Source organism: Mustela putorius, unplaced genomic scaffold (assembly GCF_011764305.1).
Source record: "Mustela putorius furo isolate JIRA1106 unplaced genomic scaffold, ASM1176430v1.1 tig00003913_pilon_pilon_pilon, whole genome shotgun sequence".
NCBI classification, from domain to species: domain Eukaryota; kingdom Metazoa; phylum Chordata; class Mammalia; order Carnivora; family Mustelidae; genus Mustela; species Mustela putorius.
The window spans coordinates 8,838,340-8,859,531 of record NW_025422060.1 but is presented as its reverse complement, the minus strand read 5'-3'; the positions used below and the strand labels follow the sequence as shown (position 1 = coordinate 8,859,531).

Genomic DNA, 21,192 nt, shown 5'->3' with positions numbered 1-21,192 from the left:
AGCTCCACATCCAGCACAGAGCCTGACATGACGCTCAATCTCAGTACCCTGGGATCCTGGCCTGAGCCAAAATCAAGAGGCAGGTACTTAACTGAGCCACCCAGACGCCCCTAAATTTCCCTGTTTTGATTTCTAATTGCATAATTATCAATAAATACATCCTAAATAAACAAAAGCTCTCTGGAGCCAACAACTAAAGATGTAAAGGGGTTCTGAAATCAAGAAGTGAGAACCACGGTCCTAGTAGAATCCCTTCATTGGCCCTCCCCATGGTGGCACCTGGTGTGCTAAGCATATTAGGAAACCACTTGGGCCTCAATGCTGTCCACTGATCCTGGTGTATTTATCCATTTAGTTTGCTCTCCTATTCTCTACAATGACCAGTAACATTCTCCACTCTCTTAGACCTCTTACCCCTTCATTTTCCCCCTCATTCTCAGCAAATGACTAAACCACTCTGTTACAGTGAAAAAGGAAGCCACTGAAAGAGAAGTCCTCCCAGTACCAATCCTTATGGGGCTCTGTACCAATACTTTTCTCATTTCAGAACAGAAAAGGAAACCCTCCTCCTGCCTAAGGCCCATCCCTTCCAGGGGCATTCCAGAGCTCAAGATCTCCCCGCTGAGCAGGGAGCCTGATGCAGGGGTCAATCCCAGGACCTAGAGATCACGACCAGAGTGGAGGCAGACGCTTAACCAACTGAGCCACCCAGGCACCTCTGAATGAATGACTAACAATAAAATTTTTAATTACTTAGCTTTTCATTTCAAAATTAGGATGAGAAAAATAAAAATACTTTGCTTTGTACTATGTGACCATTTATTTTATGACAACAAAAGACGTCTGACACAAAAGGTTATCCACCATGTTTCAAATGCCACTCTTTATATGTCTTCTATTTAGAAAAAAACAGCAGTTTGCAAGAGCAACTAAAGCTTCTCTAACCATAAAACTTGATTTTATAAAGTACACTGAAAATATGCTTTGAAATATAAGGTGCTGGGGACACACTTATGAGAGAATTAAAACTACACAGTACGAAAACTTAAATATCAGTGATGCAGTACCTTTAAAGGTAACTCAAGGAGGTTGGATAACTTGCCCAAAGTTACAGAGCTATGCAGGAATGCAGCCACAGTCAGGTTTTACAACTTGTTTATTCACTTTACAAATTTACTTTCCTTTCTAACTATATTCAAAATATTTAAACTCAAAGTTTGTTGAACTATAGAATGCATAATAAAGACCTACAAACATGAAAATCTAAAAGTGGCTGGTAAACATTTTAAGACAGCATATGAATGGATGGTTTTTATTTCTTTGGATTCTCCCCTAAAGCACCCAACATTTCTATCGGCCCTTTCACCCTGGCAGATTTTAAAAAACAATGCACAAAAGATGTATATAAAAGTGCTTTTACTTTTTAAGACAGAACCTAATTCCTACATGCTGCTTCACAAATGTTATTCTTGGACTCTATCCAAGTTGTACTTTCTAGATTATAAAACTGAGATTCATAGGTCCAAAGTACAGAAACCTACCTACCTACCATATCATCTAAAATGTCTGCCTTCACTAATAAAGGAAAAGCAAAATTTAAAACTTTCAAGCATGACTGTCAACATTTCAATAATTTAAAATCAGCCTTCCTGAATCATGTCAAGGTTTTTAGTGCTTATATGAATTAGATACAAACATCACCAGGAACTCTACAAAAACACATTGGAAAGCCAACAAATATACAGCCTGAATATGCAAAGCAAGATACTATATGGGCGCCTGGGTGGCTCAGTCAGTTAAGCATCAGACTCTTGATTTAGGTTCAGGCCAGGATCTCAGGGTCCTGTTATCAAGCCCTACCTGGGGCTTCCTGTTGAACCCACTTAAGATTCTCTCCATCTGCCCTCCCCAGCTCACATGCTCTTTCAGATGCAGTCTTTAAAAAAAAAAAAAAAAAGACACTATACATGAGATCGTAAACCATGTAGCAGGGTCAACATCTTGCTGAAATACAAAAATAAGTCTTAAAATCCCTAAAGTAATATACCAAATAATCTGAAGAGACACAATGCTACATCATTGGACAGATCATCCAGACAGATTAAAAAAATAAGGAAATGATGCCTTAAAACCTGCTGGACATAACACATACATACAGAACATTCCATCCAAAAACAGAACATTCTTCGAGTGCACATGGAACATTCTCCAGAACAGATCATGCATTAGGCCACAAAGCAAGTCTTAAAGAAGAATAAAATCACATCAACCATCTTTTCCAACCACAACAGTATGAAACCAGACATCAATTACAGGAAGCAAACTGGAAATTTCACAAATATGTGGAGATTCAACAACATGTTACTGAACAAAGGCAGTGTCGATGAAATCAAAGGAGAAATGAAAAAACACCTTCAAACAAATAAAATGGAAGTATAACTTACTAAAATTTATGGGATGCAGCAAAAACAGTTCTAAGAGGGAAGCTCATATCAATACATGCTTACCTCAGGAAACAAGAAAAATCTCCAACAACCTAACTTCACACCTCAAGGAACTAGGAAAAGGATAAATGAATCCCGAAGTTCACAGAGGGAAGGTATTAACAAATATCAGAGCAAAAATAAATGAAATTGAGACTAAAATGCTAAGAGATCAATGAAACTAAGTTTTTTTGAGAAGATAAACATCAACAAATCTTCAGCTACACTTATCAAGTAAAAAGAGACAGTGCTCAAATAAAATCATAAATGAAAGACGTTACAATTGATACCACAGAAATACAAAAGATCTTAAACTATCATGAACAATCATATGCCAACAAACTGGAAAACCTTGGATAAATTCCTAGAAAACTACAACCTTCAAGACTGAATCATCAAGAAATACAAAATCTGAACAGACTGATTACTAGCAAGGAGGCAAACAGAAATCAAAGACCTCTCAAAAAAACAAAAGTTCAGGACGAGATGGATTTACTGGTTAAGTCTACTAAACATTCAAAGAATTGACACTAATCCTTCACAAATGCTTCCAAAAAATAGAGGAGGGAACACTTCCAAACTCATCTTATTAGACCAGCATCACCCCAATTCTAAAAACCATACAAGGATCCTACAAGGAAAGAAAAATTACTGACCAATATTCCTGATGAATATAGACACAAAAATCCTCAACAAAGTATTAACAAGTCAAATTCAACAATGAATTTGGAGAACCATGCACCATAACCAAGTGGGATTTATTCTAAGGATGCAAGGATCATTCAAGGCCTGCAAATCAATGTGATACACCACATTAACAAAATGGAAGGGAAAAAAAATCTTATTATCTCAATAGATGCAGAAAAAGCATTTGACAAAATTCAACATCCACTTATGATTAAAAAAAAAAAAAACATTCTCAAAATAGTGTTAGAGAGGGAACATACTAACATAATAAAGGCCAAATAGGACAAGCCCACAGAAAACATCATACTCGATAATGAAAAGTTGAAAGCTTTTCCTCTAAGATCAGGAACAAGACAACAGGATCGATTCTCATCACTTTTATTCAACACAGTATTCGAAGTCCTCACCACAGCAAATACTCAAGAAAAAATCCAAAATGAAAAGGTAAAACTGGGCGCCTGGGTGGCTCAGTGGGTTAAGCCACTGCCTTCGGCTCAGGTCATGATCTCAGGGTCCTGGGATCGAGTCCCACATCGGGCTCTCTGCTCAGCAGGAAGCCTGCTTCCTCCTCTCTCTCTGCCTGCCTCTCTGCCTACTTGTGATCTCTCTCTGTCAAATAAATAAATAAAATCTTAAAAAAAAAAAAAAAAAGAAAAGAAAAGGTAAAATTGTCACTATTTGCAGAAGACATATTATATACAGAAAGCCCTAAAGACTCCATCAAAACACTGTAAGAATAAATAAATTCAGTAAAACTGCAGGATACAAAAATCAACATACAAATCTGTTGTTTCTATGCACTAATAAAGTATCAGATACAGAAATTAAGAAAACAATTCCATTTATAATTGCATCAAAATGAATAAACTACCAAAAAATAAATTTAACCAAGGAGATAAAACAGCTATATGCTGAAAACCCTAAGACAGTGATGAAAGAAACTGAAGACAAATAAATGGAAAGATATTCTGTGATCATGGAATGGAAGAATTAGTACAGGCTTATGTTGTTTTGTTGTGCTCGACATATATTAAGCCTTTTACAAACTGAGAATGTGTAGCAACCCTCACTTGAGCAAGTCTATCAGTGCCATTTTTCCAACAGCAGTAGTGTACTTTGTGCCCTACTTTGTTAATTCCAGCAATACTTCAAACTTTTTCACTTTTATCATTTTATTATTTTTGCTATGGTATCTGATCAGTGATTACAACTCACTAAAAGATGATGGTTAGCATATTTTAGCAATATTTTAGCCATATTTGTAAATTACGTTGTATTTTTATAGACACGAAGCTACTGCACACTTAATATAGTGTAAACTTAACTTTGATGTGCATTGGACAACCAAAAAACTCTGACTCACTTTATTGCAATATTTGCTTTACCGCAGTGGTCTGGAACCAAAATTGCAGTATCTCCAAGGTATGCCTGTACTGTGAAAATATCCACAGTACTCAAAGCACTCTACAAATTCAACCCAATCCCTGTCAAAATTACAATAGCATTTATTACAAAAATAGAACGAACAATCCAAAGTTTTATATGGAACCATGAAAGACCTCAATAGCCAAAGTAATTTTGAGAAAGAGCAAAGCTGGAGGTATCACACTCCCTCATCTCTTACTATAATACGAAGTTAGAGTAATTCAAACAGGTAGTTGCATAAAAACAGATGAATGCAACAAAAGAGAGAGCCCAGAGGGATTCCTGGGTGGCTCAGTCAGTTAAACATCCAACTCTTGATTTCGGCTCACGTCATGATCTCAGGGTCCTGAGAGCAAGCCCCAGGTCGGGCTCCGCACTCAACAGTGGATCTGCTTGAGTCTCTCTTCCTCTCCCCCGCCTGCTCGCTCTCTCTCTCTCAAATAAAGCAGTCTTAAAAAAAAAAAAAAGTCCAGAAATAAACCCATGCCCATATAATCCATTAATTTACCACAAGGGAGCCAAAAACATACAAGGAAAACGTAGTCTCTTCAAAAAATGGAGCTAGATTGCCACATGCAAAAGAACTGAACTACACTACTATCGTAAACCATACATAAAAATTAACTCAAAATTGATTAAAGATTTGAATGTAAGACCCAAAACCATTAAACCAGAGGCAGTTAGCTCTTTGACATCTGTCTTAATAAGGAGTTTTTAGGTCTGAGTCCAAAACCAAAGCCAACAAGAAAAAAAATAAGTGAAACTACATGAAACTAGAAAGTTTCTGCTAAGCAAACAAAACCATCAACAAACTGAAAAGGCAATCTACTGAATAAAAGATATTTATAAATCATATGCCTGATAGAGGGTTAATATCCAAAACAGATATAGAACTCATTCAACTAAATAGCACAAGAATAAGCTAATTTAAAAATAAGCAGAAGGCCTGAATAGACATTTTCCCAAAAAGATGCCAACAGTTGCCCAGTTGCAGAAATGGCCAACAGACACATGAAAAGATGCCAATCAACATCACTAATCAGGGAAACGCAAACCAAAACCAGGAGATAGCACCTCACACCCATCAGAATGCGATTATCAAAAAGACAGGAAATAACAAGCATTGGCAAAGATGGGGAGAAAAGAGAACCCTTGTGCACTCTTGGTGGAAATGTAAACTGGTGGAGCCACTACAGAAAATGATGTGGAGGTTCCTCAAAAACTTAAAAAGAGAAGCACCATATTGCTCAGCAACTGCACTTCAGGGAATTTATCCAAAGAAAAGGAAAACGCTAATTTGAAAAGATGTCTGCACCCTCGTGTTCATCGCAGCATTATTTTTAATAGCCAAGACATGGAAACAACTTGTCCATCACTGAACGAATGGATTAAAAAATTTAAAAATCTCTCTCTCTTTCCTTCTCTCTCTCTCTCATACACACACACATATACACACAATGGAGTATTACTCAGCCGTAAAAAATGAAATCTTGCCATTTACAGCAACATGGACAGACCCGAAGGGCATTACTCTAAGTGAAGTTTGAAGTGAGAAAGACAACGTATGATCTCACTTACACAAGGAATTTTAACAACAAACCAAGCTCCTAAATACATAGGTTAGTGGGTGCCAGAGGCAGGAGTTGGATTGGGGAATGGGTGATGATCAGAAGGTACAAACTTTCAGGTACAAAATAATTACTGACAGAGATGCAGTGTACAGCACAGTGACTACTGTTACACATTTGAAAACTGAAAAATGAAAATTGAGGAGAGTAAACCTTAAGTCCTCACGAAAGGAAAAAAAGACAAATGCTTTTCAAAATGAAAGAGCTATTAAGTGCCACTGAATCCTGTTGGCTGTATTTTATCTCTGATATCATCCAAAGGAGAAAACTACATGAAAATTTACTTTGCACAAATAAAATCTATTTTGTAATTACATATGCTATAAAACATATACAATTATATAAAACTGTATGCAAGAATCTTACACAAACTCTTAAAGAAAATAAAGTTAAACATAACTACTATATGACCCAACCATCTCACCTCCTTGGCATTTAGTCAAGGGAAATGAAAGCACATATCCATATAAAAACCTGTCCACGAATGTTCAAAGCAGCTCTATTGTGACAGCCAAAAACTGTAAACAACCTAAATGCCTTTCAATAGTTTAATTAACAAATTGGGGTTTCCCCATGTAAGGGTGGAATATTGTTCAGTAACAAAAATAATGAAATACTGATATATATAAGCATATGAATCAACCTCATGATTATTAGGCTGAATGAGAGGAGGCCGACAAGATAGAAAACATACTCAACAGGGGTGCATGGGTGGCTCGGTGGGGTAAGCCTCTGCCTTTGGCTCAGGTCATGATCTCAGGGTCCTAGGATCAAGTCCCACATCGGCCTCTCTGCTTGGCAGGGAGACTGCTTCTTCCTCTCTCTCTCTCTGCCTCTCTGCCTACTTGTGATCTCTCTCTGTCAAATAAATAAATAAAATCTTAAAAAAAAAACCATACTCAACAATTTCTTTCTCAGCTAACTCTAGAAAATGCTAACTAATTGAAAGTAAAAGCAGATCAGTGGTTGCCTGTGGATAGAGCAAGTGTTGGGAGCAGGGAGGGGCAGGAAAGTGGGATTACAAAAGGGCAAAAGGAAACTCTGGAGTGCAATGGACATTTCATGCTCTTCACTGTGGTGAAAGTTTCACAGGTAAACACTTACGTCGAATGCACCTGACTGTACATTTTAAATATGTGTAGTATACTGTATGTCAATCACACCTCAATAAAGTTGTTTAAAAATAAAATATCACAGCAAGAGAATAAAAAGGAAGAGAAAGGGGAAGAGAAGGAAGGAAGGAGAATTAGTAGCAGTGGTGGTATGGACCTCGCCTGACCTTGAGACTCACCATGATGTGACAGGAATCAAAAGACAGTGTGGCATTGGCATAAAGATCAACAAAGAGCTTATGAGAATAGAAGTGAGCACCCAGAATGGAGCCACACTTAAACAATTATTCGATTTTTCAAGACACCAAAACCATCCAAAGGGAAAATTATTTTCAGTAAATGGTGCTGGAACCATGAGATACCCACACGGAGTGCAATAAACCATACAACTATCTCACATCATACCAAAAAACTGATTCAAAATTGTTTAGAATTCTGTTTATTAAATAAAAACAAAAAGCTTTTAGAATGTGAGAGAATACCTTAGTCTCCTGAATTAACGCCTAGGAATAGAGGGACTGGATCGTATACAGTAGGGGTATATTTAGCTTTTAAGAACGGCCAAACTTTTTTCCAGCTAGCTGTGCTCTCATAGTCCCAAACAGGACACACAGAACAATAACCATTACAAGTTGGTAAAATGGACTTCTCAAAATTCAAAGCTTTTGCTCTTCAAAAAACATAACTGAGAAAATGAATAGAGGGGTGCTTGGGTGGCTCAGTCAGTTAAGCATCAGACTCTTGATATTGGCTCAGGTCACAATCTCAGGGTGGTTTAGAGCAAGCCCCGTGTCAGGCTCCCCACTTAGGAGTCTGCTTCTCTCCCTCTCCCTTTCCCTGCCTCTCCCTTCCTTCTTAAATAAATAAATCCTTAAAGAAAAGGAAAGGAAAGGGAGGGGAGGGGAAAAGGAAAGGGAAAAGCAGAGGGGGGAGGGTGAAGGGGGGAGGAGAAGAGAAGAGAAGAGAAAGGAAAGGAAAGGAATGGAATAGAAGACCCATTAGTCCGGAAGAAAATGTTCACAAAACATCTCTGAGGTATCTAAAGTCTGGCATCAATAATTAATGAAGAATTCCTTCAACACAAGAAGGGAAAAAAACCCAACCCAATTAAAAAAATATGCAAGCAATTTTAACACTTTACAAAAGAGCTAAACACACACACACACACACAGAGCACTTATCATCATTATCAGACAGATGCAAATTAAAACCAAAATGCAGTATCACTACACATCCTCCAAATGGCTAAAGTTAAAAGACTGACAACACAAACTGTTCGTGGGAATGGAGGACCTCTGAACCCTCCTTGCTGGTAGATGTGTAACATGGTCCAAACACATAAGAAAAACATGTGGTGGCTTTTTATAAAAAACATATATGTTCTCTGTGACCTAGCAATTCCAATCCCTCAGAGAAATGCAAACAGCAGACTTATACAGCACGTTCCACAGCAGCTTTCATCTTCAGAGCCAAACCCTGGAAACAGCCCAGGAGCCCAACATCAGAAGAACAGATTCCCAAACCACATCTATTCATGCAATGAAATACTACTCAGCAAAAAAAGGAACTGATCTGTCCAACATGGAGAAAACTCGAATCATTATGATGAAACACAGTGGAACACAGAAGAGTGCACAGTACAATTCCAGTCCTGTGAGGTTCTGGGCAGGCAAAACTAACCACTGGTGCAAAGAAATACGAACAGTGATGGCTTCTGGGGGTAGTAGGCAACGGGAATGACTGGAAGATGGAGTGAGGTAAGACTCTCTATTTTGATACAGATGGGATTACACAGGCATCTGCATTTGTCAAAATTCGCTGATCTGTGTATTTCTTAATATATAAAATATTTTAAATTTCAAAATTTAAAATTTATTTAATATGTAAAATTGTGCATACATATAAAAAGAAGTGTTTATTTAAAACACTGAACTCTTGTTCATGATATGCACACCAAACTGTTTAGGGGTAAAGTGTGCCAATGTCTATAACCTAACTTGAAATATATTAAGGTCGTTAAATTGTTTTCATTACCACATCTGCAGCTGAGTAACACCGGTCCATAGAGCTCCTGAAGAGCTCCCTTATCTTTGGTCATTTCAAGTGATGTCCTGGCTTTTTACTGTTAACCTGTGGGAGTTACGATACTTACCTTGTGAGTGCCCCTTCATCAAACTGTGGAGAAGCTACAATAGCCTATCACCGTCCTAAAAAGTTCTGACTGCTGTAACCGCTCTGAAGTAGTTTCTGCACTGTTACATGAAGTGATAAGACAGATGGACAGGTACACGATACAAGACCAGTGCTCTTACCCCTGAGCTATGGAGCCTTCCTTTTGGACAGGTACATGATAACGCAAATAGAGCAAAATATTAATGCAGGTTTAACTACAGAATCTAGTACGCATGTGAGTTTCTAACTGTACAATTTTTTTTTTATTTTTTTAAGATTTTATTTATTTGAGAGAGAGAGGGAGAGAGAGAAGTCACAAGCAGCGGGAAGGGGCAAAGGAGAGGGAGAAGAAGACAATCTGTTGAGCAGGGAGCTCAACCCACAGCTAGGTCCCAGAACCCCGAGGTCATGGCCTGAGCTTCAGACAGACGCTTAACCGACTGGGCCACCCAGGCACCCCTCTAACTGTAAAATTTTGAGTTTTCTGCACAACTAAAAATTTTTACAGTAAAATGTTGAAGAAAAAAAATCTTCTCCGCAGATGTCAACAGGACAACAAAGCCCCCATCACACTGGTTTTTTTTTGGCTACACTAGGAAGAAAAAAACACTTTCGAAGGCTACTCACTCACCATGAAGGAGCTGAAGAAAATTACAGAAGACTATTACAAAAAAAAAAAAAAAAGGGGATGACTAAGAGTAAGGGCAAGTTCAAAGAACTGAAAAAATGAGAAAAGGTCCAAAATAGCCAGAACAACTGTGGTGCTAGGGCACAGATTTTCACCGGCATAGAAATTACTAACTCTTGACATTTTTAAGTCCAAGATCCTTTTAGTATTATCATAAAGGAGGAGAGGTGGAGGAGCACCTGTAGAAAGAAGACTGGTCAAGAGTGTCAAGTGTTGTCGAGGTCAGCTGGAAAGCATGGAGGTCACTGGGTCCCTGATTAGAATGGATTCAGTACTGTTGTGGGGGCAGCAACCTTTGTGCATCATGTTAAGGAGTGTGCAGAAATTAGAACTTATTTTAGGAAGCCTGATTGTTGGGCACCTGGGTGGCTCAGTGGGTTAAGCCTCTGCCTTCGGCTCAGGTCATGATCTTAGGGTCCTGGGATAGAGTCCTGCATCGGGCTCTCTGCTCAGGAGGGAGCCCCATTCCCTCTCTCTCTCTCTCTCTGCCTACTTGTGATCTCTGTGTGACAAATAAATAAATAAAATCTTAAAAAAAAAAAAAAAAAACGCCTTGTTAAAGACGACAGAGACATCCAGTATGTTCCAGGGCTGGAGGGGGTAAGCCAATAGACGGCAAAGGAAGAAATGAGATACGTGACATTTCAGATTCCTGGTGGTGCTAGGATGAGCTCGGATCCAGTGCGCAGGTGGAAAGTTTGACCCAAGTTTTAACGGATACCTCATCCTGTTTTAACAGGAAAAAAAGGTGAGAGTATCATGCCTGTTGGTTTCCCTATTTTCTGTGAAACTGAATGCATACTCCTTAAAGGATCGAGCATGATTTTTTTTAATCTTCTGTGGCACAGTGTAACATATATAGAAATATACAAAACATTCAATAAATACTGGGGGAAAAAACAAAGCTAAAAATTCTACGCAAAACCCATCCTCATCACTACAACAAAAACTGCTACTTATGCTCTATTGTTCCCTAAGCACCTGCATTTTCCACATAATGATGCTCTGTGTTAGCCCCAAAGCACTGGTATGAGAGCTATACTTAACTGAGTAGTTACACCAGGCAGACAATTTAGGACGGGTGACAGGAGGCTATTACAGGAGCTTCTCCAATTTAACAATGAGACACTCGCAATAACTACTTACTATTTCAACTCTCGGACAAACAATAAAAAGCTGTGACATCACTTGAAATGACCAAGTTGAGGCAGCTCTACCAGAAGAACAAGGTAACATAGGTGTTTTCCAGTTACAGATAAGGTAATGAAAACAATTCAGCCATTCCCCAACCAGCATTTTTAAATCAAACAGAAGAGATTAAAACACATGACTGAATTACATGTAGTTAAGGTAACTGTTTCACGAAATTTTTTCCACATATATATCAGAGCAAAATATAAAAATTTCTTAAAGTGACTGTGGCCAGTGAAAAATTTGAAAAATACTGATGGACACTTCAACGCAGAAAGGATTATAAATCATCAATTCTATATAAAATTATATAGTTGCATATAAAAAATGAAATTTGCCATTTGGGACAATACAGATGGAGCTAGAGGTCATTTCCCTACGTGAAGTAAATCAGAGAAAGAAATACCGTATGATATCACTTATATATAGAATCTAAAGAAAAAAAACTTAAAAATACAGAGAAAAGGTGATGGGGTGGGACTCTAGCAAAACAGGTGAGGAGGACTAAAAGATACAAACTTCCCATTATAAAATTAAGTCACGGCTGATGAAAAGTGCAGCACTGGGAATACACTCAATAACATTTTAATACCTTTGTTGGTGACATATTAAACTGCAATGTGGTCAGCATTTCGTAATGTCTGTAATTGTCAATCACTATGTTAAGCACCCGCAACTAATACAGTTTTGTACCTCATCTAAACTTCAATAAGAAAAACTTCTCAGCTTTAACTTCTAATGCGGCAAATATCTATAAATACCCCAACCAAAGCCCTTTGTGGTCCTAATTTGTAGTAGTGTAAAGGGCTCCGGAGGCCTAAGGCTTTGAAAACCGCTGGTCTGTTATTGTTATGCAACAAAGTCATGAACATCTAGTTAAGGAAGTTCCTAAATCACGCAATTCTCTCCTTTCTCCTTTTACTCCACTGTTTGTCCACAACAGTTTTAGCCGTCCTAACAAGCGAAGGGCTGGCCAAAAGACTTGTGCTATGTGCTGGAGGGATGTAATAAAAACTCGGGTTTCAAAAGTAGGACGGAGTCCTAGATTTTAAATAATTCTGGCCCTCCCTTATTCTCGTTTCAGCCGGGCACAAACCCTCAGTAAAACCACAGACGTGAACCACCAGAACCGCGGCACGTTCGCAGAATACAGACATATGGGAGTGGGTGTAAAGGGTAAACAGAGAAACTTCGAGGGAAAGAGGGCAGCCGAGGTAAATCTGCCAAAATTGGGGCGTTTGCTGCGATTCCCAGCCTCCCTCAGACTCCCGACGTAGGTGTCAAAGGGTGGGTCTAAAGGGGCCGCTCCGGGTCGCCGCGGAGCTCCCACCAAGCCTCATCTCCGCCCAGACCCCTTCACCCCACCCTCACTCCCTGCGCCCCCCACCCACACGTCTTCGAACGCCAAAGCCCCACGACAGCCCAGGAGTCTCACCACCAACAGGTTCCTGTCTTCCACCAGCTGCCGCTTCCGGAGGATCTCCGATTTCAGAACGTCCATCTCGTTGCCCGGGTTTACGCCCGAGCTTCCCTCTCGGACTCCTCCGACCAAGCCTCACCCACCAAGGCGCAGCGAGCCCACCACAAACAAGCCCAAGTACCCGACAACGACTGTTAATAACCACTTCCGGCGGAAGCCGAAGTGAGTGAGAGGAGGGTTGGGAGTGCTCCAGGGCCCCTGTTGTTGACGAAGCCTCTGTAAACTTGCGCCCCCTGGTGGCGCCCTCCGGAAGTGCGCCAGTCGTTGATGTTAAGAGAGCTAACAATTCAAAGTAGGCTGAAACAGGAGTCTTGAAGCCGGTGGAGGTCGACATGCTGTATTTTTAATGAGAAGTTATTGCATCTGCTTGTATCTACTAGTTCAGAAGGAAAAGTCTCCTCATAGAACACTTCAATTGTATTAATTAGGGCCAGATCCTCACTCATTAAACCAGTTTAAACCAGAGTTCTTGAAGTTACCTGCTTGTCAAAATGAATGCACTAAAGTGGGAAAACCGTGAACAATACTATTAGCTCAGTAAAGAATAAAGGGGCAGTGTTCGTTGCCAGCCCATTAAATTCCCTGTAAAGTTAAGCAACTACGTCCATTTAATTCACTTCAGAAGTAAATGTCTCTCATTTCTCAGTTCTAAAGGGCTTACATATCTTGGTGCTAATTGAACTTTTACCCGAGGCTGAGATAATCTTTATGGTCATGTGTTCAGCAATCAAGATTTTCAGTGACATGATTGGAGATGTAATCAGAAAGTGTGTGTGTGTGTGTGTGTGTGTGTGTGTGTCAGTCCAACCCAAGAGAAATTAAATTGTGGAGAAAAATTATATTTAAGATTTCAATTTTTATTTTTTTTTAAAGATTTTATTTAGTCATTTGACAGAAAGAGATAGATCACAAGCAGGCAGAGAAACAGGCAGAGAGGGAGAGGGAAGCAGGCTCCCGGCTGAGCAGAGAGCCCAGGGGCTTGATCCCAGGACCCTGAGATCATGACCAAAGCTAAAAGCAGAGGCCTAAACCACTGAGCCACCCAGGCACCCCTAAGATTTAATTTTTAAAATGACCTTAAGGGATGCCTGGGTGGCTCAGTGGGTTAAAACCTCTGCCTTCAGCTCAGGTCATGATCCCAGAGTCCTCAGATCGAGCTGCACATCAGGCTCTCTGCTCCGCGGGGAGCCTGCTTCCTCCTCTCTCTGCCTGCCTCTCTGCCTACTTGTGATCTCTGTCTGCCAAATAAATAGAAATCTTTATAAGGAAAAAAAAATCTTAGGAACTGTTTACAAAGCATTTATCTTTGGTTCTATGCCATTGAAGTTGTTTTTGAAATTCCAAATAAGTCATAATTGAACAATATTTGACAGTTTAGTTTCTCCCACTAAAAAAGGAAAGAAATATCATTCAGTTCAGTCCGTTGATACTGGGTGAGATGATTTAACAAAATAAAAGATGGTAGAGAATTGTTCAGTCGATTTACAAAGTTTTGTACACCTGTGTATGTGTGTGTGCACGTATGTGTGTGTGTGTGTGTGTGTGTGTGTGTGTTGGTTACATTTCATCCAAAAGATGGCTGACTTTTACCAGAAATAAATCAACATAGGAAGTTAACTCACTCCCTGATACTAAGCTAATTTTTAAGGCTTTGGAAAGCTTAAAATATTTTACAAAGAAAAAGTCCTTGAACTAATAAACATGGCAACACTCTTATATGGCTAACAGCCTTTTAAGTCACTTATAATTCCCTAAGCAAATAATTTATTAACATTTTCCTGTTTTAGGGAGGAGAGATTATTACACAGAAACCTGAATGAAGGATTGACAGGGATGATAGTAACAGTGAGGGGAGGTTTCCAGCAAAGGAACAGCTGGCCAATGGGAGACAGCTAAGCGCAAGACAGAGAAAAAACTAGCCACCAAAAACAGGCTCCTTTTAAATTTCTGGCTCTCTGATCCAAAGGGGCACGTGCACCCGAATGTTTATAGCAGCAATGTCCACAATAGCCAAACTATGGAAAGAACCTAAATGTCCATCAACAGATGAATGGATAAAGAAGATGTGGTATATATACACAATGGAATACTATGCAGCCATCAAAAGAAATGAAATCTTGCCATTTGGGACAACATGGATGGAACTAGAGCTTATCATGCTTAGCGAAATAAGTCAAGCAGCGAAAGACAACTATCATATGATCTCCCTGATATGAGGAAGTGGTGATGCAACATGGGGGCTTAAGTGGGTAGGAGAAGAATAAATGAAACAAGATGGGATTGGGAGGGAGACAAACCATAAGTGACTCTTAATCTCACAAAACAAACTGAGGGTTGCTGGGGGGAAGGGGGTTGGGAGAAGGGGGGTGGGGTTATGGACATTGGGGAGGGTATATGCTTTGGTGAGTGCTGTGAAGTGTATAAACCTGGCGATTCACAGACCTGTACCCCTGGGGATAAAAATATATGTTTATAAAAAATAAAAAATAATAAAATAAAATAAAATAATTTCAGGCTCTCGCTGATTTCGATGTTTATGTAAACATATGTATTAAATCTTGACAAAGCCTTGAAATGAAACAGAGAGATGTGTACTTGAACAAGCGAACTGATGTGTAAGCTTTTCAATACAGAAGGGATAAAAAGACGACTAGGAGAGAACCAACCCATCCTGACTCTGAGGGAGAATGTGTTCATTTCCAGACTATGCATTCTGGAGCCGCTGGGTGGCTTGGTCCGTTGAGCAAACCGCTCTTGATTTCTGCTCTGGCCAAGATCTCTGCGGCAGGAGGTTAACCCCCGCCCCCCAGACTCAGCGGGAAGTCAACCTCAGATTCTCTTTCTCATTAGTCCTCTGTCCCTTCCCCCACTCTCCCACCCCAGCTTGTGCACTCTAAATAAATAAATAAAACCTTTAAGAAAACTGCATCCCATTCCATCACAGTAGTTATTTAAAAAGTCAAATTTTGTTAGCCACCCAAATATCCTAAATGGAGGAATGGTTAAATAACTTACAGTTCATACATAGAATAATCTAGAACATTAAAAACCATGTTTCAGAAAAATATACAATTATATGAGAATGCTCATGATATAGTGCTTAGTGAAAAAGTAAACTAATGAAACTAGAAATCTAGCATATGGTTTCTTTTTGGCTAGAAAAGCATATAAACTGAGAAAAAATGATTGGAAGGAAACATAAAATATCAGCTTGTTATCTGTCCATAGTAACCACTGGTGATTCTCCTTTTCTTCCTCACACATAATTTGATAAAAGTCCCGTAATTTGGAGAAAATATCCAGAAAATATCCATTTTCTGTTTTAATTATTGAAATTCTTTATAAATTTTTCCAGTGTAACTACTTTAGAAATAAGGTGTGATAAACTTTAAATAATGCTAATAAAAGAAAGCAAGGCATTGGACCAAAAAAATTGTGTAAATCTTTATAATTATTCAACCATATTTAGGTGTCCTCTGTAAGCTCTGTACTACATTAGGTTCTGTGACCTAAACCAAATACAAAATGTTGTCCCTACTCTTGAGGATAGTACCAGCTGGCTTGGGAATCAAGAAATTGATCCTGAAAAGTCAAATTACGTAAGTTAACTATGATTTAATAGCACAGATGAGGTTATAATAAAGCATTCACAGAACTAAAAGACCAGTCATTTCCTAAAAGAAGAAATAGTGAAAATCAATCAATATAAGATTGATGACATTTTTCCTCTGCTAAAGTAATTCATCCAAAGGGAGATTGTCTGTCATTTCTGAAGACTGGAAGAAATACCAAATTTAATCAGGATGACTGGGTTTGTTTTGCTGCTGTCCTAAAGAATAGAATGCAACTTCTTTTTTAAAACTAGATAATCTAGTACAGTGGCTCTCATTCTTTAGCTTCCCTGAGAATAACCTGGAGGACCTTCTGAAACCCAGACTGTGGGTCCCCACCCCCCCAGAACATCTCAGTCAGGAGGTTTGAAGTCCTGCCCAATAATCTGCTTTTTGAACAAGCTCCCAAGTGAAGCAGCTGTTGTTGATCCCGGGACCACACTTTGAGAACCACTGATCTAATACATTATTTTGAAATCTCTCTGGGGAGGAAAAAGTGGATGAGTCAGAAACTCAGTCTGCATGGAGTCTTGATAAACAGGAGCGGAGGAGGAAGCAAGTGTCTATGTGTCTGTAGCAGTCATCGACTCCTCTGCGGGTGCCCTCCCACGCACACGGAAGCGTCCAGAAATTTCCTAATGGGAGGGGACAGGCTCCCTTTAGATCCAGCTATATTCGCATAGCTACCCCATGGGCGGGTACCTGACCCACTCTGGGCCAGCCAGAGTCCATTCCCTAGGCAACTGGCATTGGAATTGGGTTGATCTTTCTAAGATGCAGGAAATACAAAATGTGAATTCAAGGGTGGAGGATAGTCATTTCAGTGGCAAGCTGGAGCCAGGCTGGTCTATACTGACCTCCAAGAGCAAACTACTGAATCTTTAAGAATTTTATGAGCCAGCTGTGAAACACAGCCATTATTAAAAGTTAAATGTTTATTTACATAAGTACATTATAAATACAGGCAATAAATACACAGAACCTATTACATACAATTATATTACTACACGTTAATTTAGAATTTCTAATCTTGGCGTTAGTTTTAACTATTGCCTCTCTGTGGTGGAAATTCCACGTAACGTGCTACCACACATTTTTCAACGACTCCACACTTGAAGATGTCATATTGGTAGATTCAATCAGCCATAGTGGGAATATTTACACCACTGAAATTGGCAGCTGCTACAAATCTGGGCTTGATTTATTATTTTGTTGACTATCTAAACTTTAAAGAGTTATGGAGAAAATGTTACTAATACTGATCAGGATTTCTCAACCTTGAGCCAGATAATTCTTTTGGGGGAGAGGGATGTTTGACATCTATTTATCTATTAGATGCCAGTAACACCCTCCTTCTATAGTTGTGACCAGCAAAAATGTCTCTGGACATTGCCAAAGATCCTCTGGGGAGCAAAATCTCTCTCCCGTCCAAAAGAATTGATACAAATTAAATTTAAAAGTGTTGTGTCTGCAGCTGTCTCCTAGTAGGTGAAGAGGAAAACCTTGAGGAGCTATTCTCCCAGGATTCGAGAACTATTATCTGATTCAATAAAGAAGTCATCTTATGTGACAAACAAATGAAGTTCTAACATGCACTGTTGTTGCTACACTTCTGCCTTATTAATTTAAGCAAAAATATTAACCAGCTTTCTTGTCAGAGCTAGACTCATTCCTCCTTTATAATCACAGGTTAGCTGGGGATACAAGAGTTCTGCAAAAATTCATTAAAGCATTCTGTGAGAATCAACTGGTTATATAACTTAGAGGAAAAAATATTGTAGAGTTCATTATTGCCTAAAATTGTGTCCTCCATACCCTTTATATCAGCAAAAATTACATGACTATATGTGCACACTTCTTTTCCACCAGAGAGCCAACTTATATGCTCACCAGCACAGTGTTGGCCATCATCCACCTCCCAATGTGAGCTTTGCTAAACTCTTCAGCAAAGAAAGTTGGAATATCAAGAAGGAAGAATAAAATAGATTTTTTTAAAAAAAATCATAAATGAGGGGTGCCTGGGTGTCTCAGTGGGTTAAAGCCTCTGCCTTTGGCTCAGGTCATGATCCCAGGGTCCTGGGACTGAGCCCCGCATCGGGCTCTCTGCTCCGCAGAGAGCCTGATTCCTCCTCTCTCTCTCTTCCTGCCTCTCTGCCTACTTGTGATCTCTCTCTGTCAAATAAATAAATAAAATCTTTAAAAAAAAATCATAAATGACAGACAATGGAGAATAAACCCTGACACCCTCTGGATTTCCTATTCTCTGCTTGGATTCATCCTGAAGTCCAACTTGCATCTCTGTACCAAAAAAACACTACTAAATCTTTACAACCTAGTTCTACCCATATTTTAAGTTGTACGTTCTTCCCATTTAATGTTTCTGAATTCAGGATGTATCTTACAACCAATGCGTTTGTAGTGAACGCTGTGGTGTTCTGCCTAGGACCTCTCTTTAGGGCCCAGGCACCCATCCCCCATCTGCTGGGGACAGGGGGCGCACAGCGGCATCCCTCACTGGGCAAAGCCCCAGGCTGCAGGGACCTGCCCCAGCTGTGGTTACAGGCTCTCCCGGGTGGTGTCCATTACCAACTACTGACTGATGTGGGGATTCCATGGCCTGGCTCACTGCCTCAACTTAGAGCATCTCAAAGGGCCATTCTCACTGCAGAGCTCTCCATGGGGTCCCAGGACAGCAGAGTTGCAACTCCCTCTGCCAAACCCTGCCTTCCTCATTCCCTTACAGATGCATCTCCAGGAGCAGTCTCTAGGAAACCAGAAACACTTGCAAGCAAAAGAAAACAGTGCATCCATCCACAAACAACAGGTATTCAGCTTCATTTGTTAGGAAACTATTAAATTGGCATTCTAGCTTTCACATCAGTCATTTCTGTGACTAGGGTTAGCCAGCTACTCCAGAACCTGATCCAAATCTGGTAACACAAGCAATATTAAAGTTAAGGACACTAAAATTTGAGAAGAAAGGCTTGGATCCAGGTGGGTCTACAAACGATGGCCCTGTGAAGCCTAGGCTGAGAGACCAGCTGGCAATCCCCACTGACGTCTCTTTGTCTGGAACTTTCATAGGGATCAAACAAGAGGGATACCCCACACACCCATCGGACCTCTTTCCTTCTTCCTGAACAGCGCTTGTCTGCTATGGTCTCCCCTTGTATTCCCTTCATCCCAAAGCTTTTGTACTGTTTTATTAATGGGATGTGGGCACCGAAGGGAATAAAGAGGGGCTCAGGAGAAAAAAAATCCAAGGTTAGGAATAAGAAAGGAGAAAAACCTAGGGTACAAAAAACATTAAAGGAAATGTCAGAATTACTGCCTGCAACACAATGGCAATAAATTAAAAACCTTAAAGATATGATTTCCTAACAAAAACTTACCAAAATCGCTCAACTAAAAGTATAAAACTGAAATAAGCAATTACGGTGGAAAGAAAGAAAAAGTGATTATAAATTCTCCCATTTAAAAAACATCAGATCCTGATGTTTTCACTGCATGCAATCTTTAAAAAACAGATAATTCAAACTTTCTGGCTCAGAGCCCCTGTCTATTCTTAAAAATTCTTGAATTTTTCAGAAAGGCTTTTGTTTATATAGGTTAGAACTATCAATACTTACCATCCTAGAAATTAAAACAGGAAAAATGTCAAGTTATTAATTCATCTTAAAATAACAAATATTATATATATATCCATATAAATAATATATTTGGTAAAAAAAAAGTTTCAAAAAAAGTTAGGAAGAAGAGTAGCATTCTTTCACATTATCATAAGCCTCTTTAGTGTCACACCTAAGTTAAAAAAAAAATCCAGATTTTCATATCTGCTTCTGCACTCAATCTCTGTTATAATATGTTATTTTATGTGAACTATAAGAAGAAAGTCTAGCCTCACACAGATATGTACTTGGAAAAGAGAAGAGAATCTTTATTTTTTAAGTAAGCTCTATACCCAACATGGAGCTTGAACCCAGGAGCCCCAGATTAAGAGTTGCCACCAGTCAGGCCCCAAGGAAGAGTATCTTTATCAGATAATTGCGGACATTCTTCTTTGATACTACACCCGAACATGACAACTGGTAGTTTCCTAAAAGTTACCTGTAATCCAAAATCATGTTGATAAACTTTTGAAAAATTTATTATTATTTTTTTTTCAGAGAGAGAGAGAGCAAGAGCTGGGGAGCAGGAGTGTGCAAACACGGTAGGGGAGGGACAGAGGGAAAAGGAGAAAGAAAAATCTTTTCTTTTTTTTTAAGTTTCAGATAGTTTTTCTGTTGTTTTTGTTAAACAATTTTTGTATTATGTTATGTTAGTCATCATACAGTAAATCATTAGTTTTTGATGTAGTGTTCCATGATTCATTGTTTGCATATAACACCCAGTGCTCCATGCCCTCCGTACTACCCATCACCTGGCTCACCCATCCCTTTATCCACCCCCCCCAAAACCCTCAGTTTGATTCCCAGAGTCCATAATCTGTCATGGTTCGGGAAGAGAGAAAATCTTAAGCAGGATTCTCACTCAGCATGGAGCTCAATCTCATGACCCTGAGATCATGAGCTGGACCAAAATCAAGAGTCAGATGCTTGACTGACTGAACCATCCAGGTGTCCTACCTATTGAAAAACTTTTCATTCTCCATCACATTAAATCCATTGGCCTATCTTGAACTTCGAAGGGATCTTTTACTTGCGCATAACGTTGTA

At 39.3% G+C, this 21,192-nt stretch overlaps 1 protein-coding gene across 6 annotated transcripts in view; it reads right to left on the bottom strand.

Annotated features, from left to right (window-relative positions):
* Positions 1–21,192, bottom strand: part of PRPF18 (pre-mRNA processing factor 18) — a 104,930-nt gene that overhangs the window by 34,533 nt on the left and 49,205 nt on the right. For 3 of the 6 annotated variants that reach the window (XM_045069170.1, XM_045069169.1, XM_004774876.3), the window contains exon 1: positions 12,822–13,030. The exons of 2 other annotated variants lie outside the window; for them this stretch is intronic. Coding sequence is in view for 2 of the 4 variants with exons in the window: in XM_004774876.3 (XP_004774933.1) it covers positions 12,822–12,887 (66 nt within the window). In the remaining 2 variants the exon portion in view is untranslated. Of the gene's footprint in view, positions 1–12,821; positions 13,033–21,192 lie in introns of those variants that run through there. One more of the 6 variants, XM_004774875.3, reaches the window with a different exon arrangement.